The sequence below is a fragment of the Polypterus senegalus genome, chromosome 3, assembly GCF_016835505.1.
Source record: "Polypterus senegalus isolate Bchr_013 chromosome 3, ASM1683550v1, whole genome shotgun sequence".
Taxonomy (NCBI): Eukaryota; Metazoa; Chordata; class Cladistia; order Polypteriformes; family Polypteridae; genus Polypterus; species Polypterus senegalus.
In genome coordinates this window covers 25575537-25585822 of record NC_053156.1, presented here as the reverse complement: position 1 = coordinate 25585822, position 10286 = coordinate 25575537, and the positions used below count along the sequence as shown (strand labels likewise).

The following is a 10286-nucleotide window of genomic DNA, read 5'->3' as shown; positions in this document are numbered from 1 at the left end:
GCACCATTGCAAAGCTTGGGTGGGCTCAGGTTTCTCAAAAGGATAATCGGTGCTCCTACTTTCAATGCTAAGTTTTGGGGCAGCATATCTGCAGGATTAATAGAATTCAAAAATTCTGTAGGATAATGAACTAAATCATTGTGTTCTAAAACAGTGCTTATTGAAGTGTATGTCCGAGACAGTGTGTCAAATAATTTGAGCACCAATTGATTCATTTTATGCCTCCCCCTCCCCTCGGCCCGCAGCCTCTCTGTTCGCTTTACGCTTATAAATCAGTGCCTCAACCGATCTATAATACTTGACTGATGACTGATTTTTAATTTATTGCTAGCTGTACCCTGCAGCTCCACCCATGTAGTGGTAAAACATGACAAACTTTAAAAATCAATAAGAAAAAAAATGTAATTTGTGTTGAGAAGAATTTATATTGATATCTTTCTTATCCGAGGGCCTCTTCATATACAAAGTTGGGAAGCTAGGTACTCTCCAATGTCAAACGTCGGCACTGTATCTGATCGTGTTCAGCTCTGACGTGAGAGCGTCCTCTGCATGGGGAGAAACGCATATGGCTGTGATATCTCTGCCAATCATCAGCTACCCTCTACAACACACATAGCTCTGATCTCTCTCAGAAATGTCAAATGTTACTCTTTAACAATCTGTAGATGATAATGTCTGCTGAACAAGATACACTGCAACACGTACACTGACTCGAACGGAGGCTGGCGTGTGAGTGAGGAGGATCAGCCCGGCTCCCCACTCCTGATGTCACGCTTCCCCCTCCCATCGGCCCACAGCCTCTCCCTTCACTTCACGCTTATAAATCAGTGCCAGAACTGAACTATGATACTTCGCACAAAGAGAGAATAAAATGTTCAAGCAAATTATAGAAAAAAGCCCAGGCTAAATCCGTTAAGCAGTTCTCTTGTAAAAAGTGGGCAGAAAGACAGATGTTGGATTTTATATATAGAGAGATATAAAAAAGGGAAAGAATTGAGAGAATTCTGTTTTTTTTATTTGAAAAATAATATAAATACACAATAGATTTTCTTCATAATAAATAATTGACACAAGCAAAAGACAATATTCAAAGGTGTCGTCTCTCAGCCCCGACCTTGATCCTCACTGTCATCATCCAACTGTCTTGTGATTTTATTTCTTATCTGTTTCCCTCACAGACAAAGAAGACCGTACTTCTTTTCATTCATCTGGAGCAATTGGGAGCGTTTGGTTTTGAAACTCATCCTCGACAAACCCGCTGCTGTCTGACTGCATGCTGTCCCCTCGAAGATAGAGAGCTGCAAAGAGAAAAAGAAGCATTTTCAGGTTGGAGGTTTTAGATAAAGACGGTGGGCACAGACTATAAAATGCTTTTTATTCGCCTTAGTATGCTGGCTTACATTGACCACTTTATTTATTCAGCATGTTGCATGTGGAGTGAGTCATTTGGCAATGGCGTGTTTGACTGGATGCTGACTTTGTTCACTTTTCCCAGACTGCACAAAATTGATGACTAAATTATTTACTGTTACAAAGATAGACCTACACCATAGATTTACACTTTTAGAAGAGTTTTGACAAGAACAGACCATTCAGCCCAATAAGCGTGTCAGTCCTGTTCACTTAATTCTTCCAAAATAACATCAAGTCAACTTCTGAAGGTCCGCAAAGTCTTACTGTCTACCACACTACCTGGTAGCTTATTCCATATGTCTGTGGTTCTCTGGATGAAGAAAAAACTTTCATGTTTATAACAAATTAACAGTTCTGCCTCTGTGTTCCCGTTGCCATCATTTTAATCATTTTAGAGTAGTAGGCAGGATCAACCATTATAATATTTTAAACAGCTCCTTCCGACTCTCCTCATAACTCTCATGTGCAATGATAAAAACCTAGAAACTGCCGTATTTTTTCAGAATCTAGTTTTGTTTAGTTTTTGGAGTTGCTAGGTCTTCCCTGATGTTATAAGGTAGTGGTGATGGCCAAATATGTCTTCATTCTAGTCAAAGCACGATGGAAGAAGTGAATATGTACACTGTATTTTACATACTGCAAGAAAAAAAACTAGCAACTCCACTGACCAATGAGGAAAGACAGCCTACCAATGAAAACATTGGATTACGATCACGTGATTTAAATGCTGTGAATGCGTGATTTAAATGGCAGGTGTTGTTGATTCGTGAAATAAGCAATATTGTGGACGTGAAGCTCAGGAATAATGAAATCTAGAGATTATTAATTATAGGGGTAATATCATTTTCTCAATTTGCCGAAAACCTGAAAGCTGTGACCTACTAGGTTTTTACCATAGTTGGTGAGAGCTCTTTACCGTTCTAGAAGCAGCCTAGTCACTGTTCTCTGGACCTTCTCTAGAGCTGCTATGTCTTTAAATAATAAGGGGCAAAAACTGCAGACAGTACTCCAGATGAGGTCTAACCAGTGCATTCTAAAGCCTCAGCTTATCCTCCCTAGAGTTGTACCGTACACAATGGGTTGTTTTATAACTTAACATCCAATTAGCCTTCTTAATCGCTTCTGTATGCAGTCTGCATGTAGTTAGGCCCTTCTCATAATATATAGAGGGGAAAATAAGTATTAAATGCATCAACATTTTCCTCAGTAAATCTTTTTTCTAATGGGGCTATTGACATGAGATTTTCATCAGATGTCGGTAACAACCAAAGTAATCCACACATACAAAGAAATCAAAACAAATAAGTCCATAAGTAAAGTTATGTGTAATAAAGTGGAATGACACAGGGAAGAAGTATTGAACACATAAAAGAAACGGAGGTGCAACAAGGCCTGGAAAGCCAAGAAACCCCCTGACATCTGTTAGTATATAGAAAGTAATCCTGATAGCCCCCCATCAGTGCAAATGAATACAAGCTGGTTTAGTCCTAATTGATGGCCTATACAAAGGTTTCTCATTACTGAGGGGTCACACAAGAAGCATCTCATGATGGGTAAAAGCAAAGAGCTCTCTCACGACCTTCACAACCTTACTGACTTAATGACATTGGTGACAGACGGATTACTAAACTTCTGAATGTTCCACTGAGCACCGTTAATCTGGAATTGGAAAGAACATCACTTCACCATAAACCAGCCGTGACCAGGTGCTCCTCGCAAGATTTCTGTCAGAGGAGTCAAAAGAAGAATCAGAAGAGCCAAGGACCACTCGATAAGAGCTTCAGAAAGACCTGGAATTAGCAGGTCCAGTTGTTTCAAAAAAAACAATAAGTAATGCACTCGGCCACCATGGCCTCTACGCACGCTCATCACGCATGACACAACTACTGAAGGTAAAGCACGTTGAAACTCGTTGAAAGTTTACTGCACAACATTTGGACAATGAAATACTGGGAGAACAGAGTCTGGTCAGAGGAGAGCAAAACTAAACTCTTTAGATGTCCCTGCACACACTCCATGTCTGGAGGAGAAATGGAACTGCACATCACCCGACAAACAATCCAAAGTACTGGCAGACTTCATAGAGCTTAAGGAAGGATGAATGGAGAAATGTAGCGGGACATTCTTGATAAGAATCTGCTGCCATCTACCAGGATGCTGAAGATGAAACGAGGGGGGGACTTTTCAGAAAGACAAGGACAGCAAACACACAGCCAAGGAAACTCTATATAAATAAAATGCATTAGTATTATTATTATTATACTACATACATTTAGACCAGGGGTCACCAGCTCTGGCCCTGGAGAGCCCCAGTGGCTGCAGGTTTTCATTCTTACTCTTTTCTTATTTAGTGCACTGTTTTTGCTGCTAATTAACTTATTTTGAATTCATTTTAATTGTTTTTTTTTTAAGATCTGTTCCACCTGAATTTCTTCATCATTCCTCTGAATTGCTTCACTTCTTTCCTTAAACAGAAATGAAATGTGAAGTGAGTGAGCCGACAGGAGACCAACTAAGTCAGGGCCTCAAATTCCAACCAATTTCATTCCAACCAGTTGCCTAATTAGGCGCTGATTCTTGTTGTTAATTAAACTCGTTCTTTAATTCTATGGCTTGTTGCTGCTCTCTTTGTGCAATAGCAGACATTTCTGGAATTGTTGATTTTCTCTTTTCTAAGACCAAATGTTTTGGGGACTTGAGCAGTTCAACATTCATGAGACCTTCAACTTTATTTATTTTCAGATATTACATGATCTGTGGTGGGTTGGCACCCTGCCCAGGATTGGTTCCTGCCTTGTGCCCTGTGTTGGCTGGGATTGGCTCCAGCAGAGCCCCGTGACCCTGTATTCGGATTCAGCGGGTTAGAAAATGGATGGATGGATATTACATGATGGACACAGTTTACTGGTCATGTTTTGGCTCGTTTTATATCTCATTATTGTTTGGCAGCTAATTAAGGAAAAAGAAATAATTAAGGGGTCTGAGTTTTCAAGAGCAAGTCAAATAAAATTAATTTAAAAGAAGTGAATTAGCAGTAAAAACAGGTCACTAATTAATAAAAGGGTTAGAGTGAAAACCTGCAGCAACTGTGGACTTCCAGGACCGGAGTTGAGACCCCTGATTTAGACTAATCTGTACTATACTAGAAACCAAAGAAACTCCTGATTTTTCCTCACAATATGTCTTACATAATGCAATGAAAACCTTTACAATAATCTGCTTTGCTGGATTTTTAAAAAATGTATTTTAATTGGATACACAATTATGGCCCTGGGTCTCCAGTGTTTGTCCTGTGTAACTGCAGTGGTTCACATTTTCATTTGAACTAATTCCTGCAGTTACTGTTTGCACCAATCTAGAAATAGTGAAAAGAGTTTCTTTTTAATTTGATTTATTGCTATTAACCAGACCACCACTTAGCAGCATTAATCGAGAGTATTCCTACTCACGCATGTTGAGATTTTGTAAACATACTCATTTTGAAATGTCTTCTTTATAAGCCATTTCCTGCTAATAATAACACTTAGGGTTATGGTCAAATCATTAGTATTAAAGAGCATTTTTTTGTTTTTTCCAAAATTGTTTGTGAGGCTGAGGGACTGTGTGTCAGAAATTGAAGAGTGTAATGCTGGGACGCCTCAGAGGACTGTCCTGTTTCCCTTCCTGCTTACTTTCTACCCAGCAGGCTTCCAGCACAATACAAGCTCTTGCCATTTGCACATATTTTCAGATGACTCGTCCATCATAGGCTACATTAATAATGGAGATGAGTCAGAGTGCAGGAAAGTTGTGGAGGACTTTGTCTTGGGGTGCAGGAACAACAACCTGCAACTCAACATCAGTAAGGCAAAAGAGCTGGTGGTGGACTTCTGCCGTGCCAAGAAGACCCTGAGATCAGTCACCATTTAGGGGGAGGACATGGAAGCGGTGCATGTACTTTGGAGCTCACATGAAAAACAAACTGGACTGTTCTGACAACACCATGGTGCTGGACAAGAAAGGCCAGAGCAGACTGGACTTGCTAAGCAGACTCGGGTCTTTTGATGTGTGCAGCGAGCTGCTGCTGCTGTTTTACCAGTCTATAGTAACCACTGTGGTGTTTTACATTGTGGTGTCCTAGAGAAGCAACCTGACTTTAAAAGAAGCACAATGCCTGAACAAGCTTATCTGTAAAGCCTGCACCCTGGACATACTGGAAGCTATTACAGAAAAGAGGATGATGGCAAAATTGGATGCCATCATGAAAAATCCCCTCCATTCCCCTCCAGGAGGCGCTCTCTCTTTGAACACTTTTATCCACAGGCTCATTCCACCACGGTGTGCTAATAAGCACCTCTTTTCTGCCCATTACTTATCAGTCAATTCAGTGTTTCCACCCAATGTACTCGTTAAGTTCATTTTTATTTTTTGATTATTTGATTGGCTGTATTATCTGTCCTGTGAGTTTGTATCCTTGTTTTATGTTTCTGCTGCGTATACATCTGAACTTCCCCATGGGATTAATAAAATGTATCTAATCTAATAGTTTTCCATTTTGCAATTGCGATTTTTCTTTCTTTTTTTTATATTCAGCTCCTCAGATTGAACTCCTTTCCTCTCCTGCGAGAACAGAAATAGCCTACAAACAAGTTTTTTTATTAGTGTAACAGGAGCCATGGCAACGACTGCAGAGATTCCAATACAAAATGCTCCATCTGCATTTACTGTAAGTTTAGCTTTTGGCTTTGTTATGTTTTATGGGGAAGAAAGAGCACAGATAGAGTGAACTAAAAAAAGTATTCACTTTCTATGCACTTTATTATGTTGTAGATTTAATTATACATGGATAAGTTTGTCATTTTTGCCCATCAATTTACTCTCGCTAACCCATAATGACAAAATGAGAACATATTTTTTTAGAAAGATTGAGGATCATCTTTTTCCATATCTTTCTGTCCTCTGCATCTTGCTCTGTTACACCTAATTTATTAAAAAAAATCAAAAACTGAAATCTCTTATTCAAGTATTCAGACCCTTAATTCAGTACAATACAGTTCAGGAGATCCTCCCAAGCTTTGTTACACTGGATGGGAAGTGTCCGTAAACTGCAAACTTCAGGTGTCTCCATAGATGTTCTATGGTTTTTTTTATGTCTGGGTGATGCAAGGACAGACGCAGGCTTGTCCCAAAGTCTCTCCAGCATTGTCTTGGCTGTATGCTTCAAGTCATTGCTATGCTAAAAGATGAGCCATAGCCCCAGTCTATACTTGTGTGCACTCTGAAACAGGTTTACTCCAGGGGCCTCTCTTGTATTTGGCTGCATTCATCCTTCTCTCAATTTTGTCCCCTGTCCCTGCCACCAAGAAGCTCTCCTATATTATGATGCTACCACCGCAATGCTTCACTGCAGGGATGGTATTAGGCAGGTGATGAGCAGTGTCTGGTCATTGCCTGATGGAGCGCATGGAATTCTGGCCAAAGAGTTCAATTTTTGTCTTGTCAGACCAGGGAATCTTTTTCTTTGCTCTCTCAGAATCCATTAAATACCATTTGTCAAACTCCAAGTGGGAGTTAGACACCTTACCAGAAACACCTAAACAATGGAGTGCAGCTGAGATGGCGATCCTGCTCATAAGTTCTCCCATCTCACCAGAGGACAGATGAAGCTCTGTTAGAGTAACAAACTGGATTCTTGGTCTCCTCACTGACTAAAAGGCCCTCCTTGCCCCAGTTACTCAGTGTGGCTGGATGGCCAACTCTAGAAAGAGTCCAAACATCTTCATTTTCACAATTACTGAGGTCACTGTGCTTCTGAGAACACGAAAAACTTTGCCGTGGTCTGTGCCTCAGGACAATTTGAAGTCTACAGAGAGATCCTTGGACTTCATGTTTGGTTTTTGTCCTGACATGCAGTGTGAATTGTGGACCTCATATGCGAGGTGTGACAATTTAATTCCCAGATTCACTTTTAAAAAATATACATGTGGAACTGTACGCTAGTGGCTACTGTTGCCTTCAAAGTTCTCCCCTTGTGCTTCTGTACACTGACTTAAATGGCGTTCCCATTTGTGGAAGCAGGCCTGGAACTCATTTTCCAGAATACTGTCGAGCAGCTGTCTCACATTCTGTTGAATATCAGTCATATTAGAAAATCTTCATCCTTTCAGCGCAGCTTTTATTTTTGGAAATAGCCAGAAATCCCAGGGAGCTAAGTCAGGTGATTAGGCAGGATGATTTAATTGGGTAATCTCTTTTTTGGCCAGAAAGTCTCTCACAGTGAGTGCAGTGTGACTTGGCACATTGTCATGATCCACTTGTCAGGCCACAATTCGGGTCTTTTCCTTCAAACAGAATCTCATAATCTTTTCAGTACCTCTAAACAGCATTGTTGTTGGTTGGTTGATTGTCCCTGTTAAATAAATTCTTGGTGGGCTATTCCCTTGTGATCGAAGAAACACACCAACATGGTCTTAAACCTCAGGGATTTCCATTGCATGCTCCGTCACCTCTTCTTACCCATCTTATGCCACTCAAACACACTCGACTTTCTCATAGCATCATAGCATCTTCACCATATGCCACTTGCAACAGTTGTAACATTTGCCGATTTTCACACAAAATTTAATATTAATACGTTGCTCAAAATTTCGGTCACCTATTTTTATGCCCAAGTATACACGCAGATGCCTATTATCTTCCCAACAGCTAACTAACAACTGGCTCTATCAGTTTGCATTTTACACACATATTAGTTCAAATATGTTCAAACACGAATACTCACGTGATTCCGATACAATTACGTCATGGGTGACACTATGTTGCCATTCCGGAAATGAAATTATCACACCTCGTCCACAGATACACGTGTGCCTTTCTTAACAATGTCCAGTCAATTCAGTTTGCCACAGGTGAACTCCAGTCAAATTTTAGATGCATCTGAAGGAGAATTAAAGCAACCAGGAGGCACCTGACTAGAATTTGGAGGGCCTCAGCAAAGAGTCTGAATGCTTCTATGAATGAGAAATTTTACTTTTTGATGTGTAATACTGTATTATTGTGGTATTTCCCTGTACTTACCTTTTACCTAGGGGTAAGTGTACTTACCAGGTTCGTTACCGGGTTGGTTTACTGTCGCACTTTAAGATTATCACACACATACACACAGACCCTAACCACAGCAGTGCCCCATGAATGACACACACACAGCTGGTTAACATCTAGCACTTTAAATCACACAAGTGCCTTAGGAATAGCACAACTTGTCACTCTCTCAGCACTTCAGGGTACTTGCTTATTATCGGCACGAACAACATATGATGTTTTAAAGATATCTCAGACCTAATTATTGTAGCGACCTCCACGTCAGATTCGAAAAGAAGAAAAAAAAACAGAAGGACAAAGTAGGGATCACAGAACAGTTTACTGGAACAGTAAAAAAATAAAACCACAGGATTGTAACAGCAAAAATGAATGTCTTTGAACTTGAACTATTTACAATTGCCTATAACTCTCTTTGTTCTGGCCTTGAGAAACACCATTAAAGTGAAAAAAACAAACAAAAAAAAACACCAACTTCAGAAAGCAACAACACCTTCCTTCTCGAGCCCCAAACCTGCTTCCGTCCCCCCGTTCTGGGTACTAGCGTCAATCAAACCACTGCTGTCAGTCCTCCTCACTGTACTCTGCCCTCCCTCAATCCGACCCAACAGTCACTCCCAAGACCTTCAACCTGGTTGGGACGTTACAATATTACTTTTGATCTCCAAGAATATATTCAAACATACAGAGGTTCAGCATCCTTGACTATAGGCCATTTATCAGCCAAGAATGCCTTACTTTATGTACTGTTCTCTACTAATTGGGTGGAGCTCTCATCCTCAGCCTTAATAAACTTTGCAGCACAGAGGTAATGGCAAACCTCTGGCTGCACCAGGTGCTAAAGAAATCTACCTTACTACTTCAATCACTCTAGACATGAAGACAAAGCATAGAAAGTTAAAAGCAGCGTGGTATTTAGTGTATTGCAGGAATAATAATACCAGGAGAGAAAAGCATAAAAGAAAATGTGGACAGTCTGGACATATATAGCCTTTAGAAAAAGCTTACGAAAAGTTAAAGATGACAAGGATGAATGTCTCAGCGGCTTGTGATCTAGCCCTTGTAGTTGTTCATTAAATGCTTTTTTGATGGTCAGATGGAAACGGATGCACGTTGCTGGCACCCTCCACTGACATCTCTTTCCCCCTACTCTGACGTCATCCTTTTTTCCTCTTCTTCTGTAGTGCTTCAGATGAGGCATATTTATTATAAAATTCTACCCCTTTTCGCAAGATGTAATTGTTAGATATTCCAATTGGCTGGCTGTTAATATGATGAATGAATTCACTCGTCCGTTTTCCCAAACAATAAAACGTTTTGATGTTGCTTAGTACCTACTGGCATGTCTTCCTTTCCCAGGCTGTAAACCCATTTAGCAATTTGCTGTCCTAGATGCCCATCCTTTCTCAGGTTATAAAGTAATTGATAGCCTGAGGCATCGCCATGTCTTCCTCTTTCTGTCAGAACAGCTGTTTTAAAAGTGAGGTACAATTGGGAAGATGATATGCTTTGTCCTGTTTTTAAGTTGTCTAGAGCAAAATATAATGAAAATATGGACAAAAATATACAGATTTTTCTACGCCACAGCAAATACATTTGCAAATCTTTCTAAAATCATGATTTTCATCATTACAGATTATTTAGTGTACATGAATGTTCATAAATGACAAATTTATCCATTGTGGTAGATGGTCAGGATGCCCCTTTGACACTGGATCTGGGGGAGCAGCCATGGAATGCACACTACATCCCCTGGAACACCTGGTGGCAGCCCCCCTGGGTTGCATCGGAGCCAC

At 40.3% G+C, this 10286-nt stretch overlaps 1 protein-coding gene across 2 annotated transcripts in view; it reads right to left on the bottom strand.

Moving 5' to 3' along the window:
- Positions 1-1051: 1051 nt before the first annotated feature.
- Positions 1052-10286, bottom strand: part of tespa1 (thymocyte expressed, positive selection associated 1) — a 108782-nt gene continuing 99547 nt past the window's right edge. For both annotated transcript variants that reach the window (XM_039746817.1, XM_039746818.1), the window contains one exon: positions 1052-1298. In XM_039746817.1, the coding sequence (XP_039602751.1) occupies positions 1201-1298 (98 nt within the window). In that variant the 3' untranslated portion in view covers positions 1052-1200. The remainder of the gene's footprint in view (positions 1299-10286) is intronic.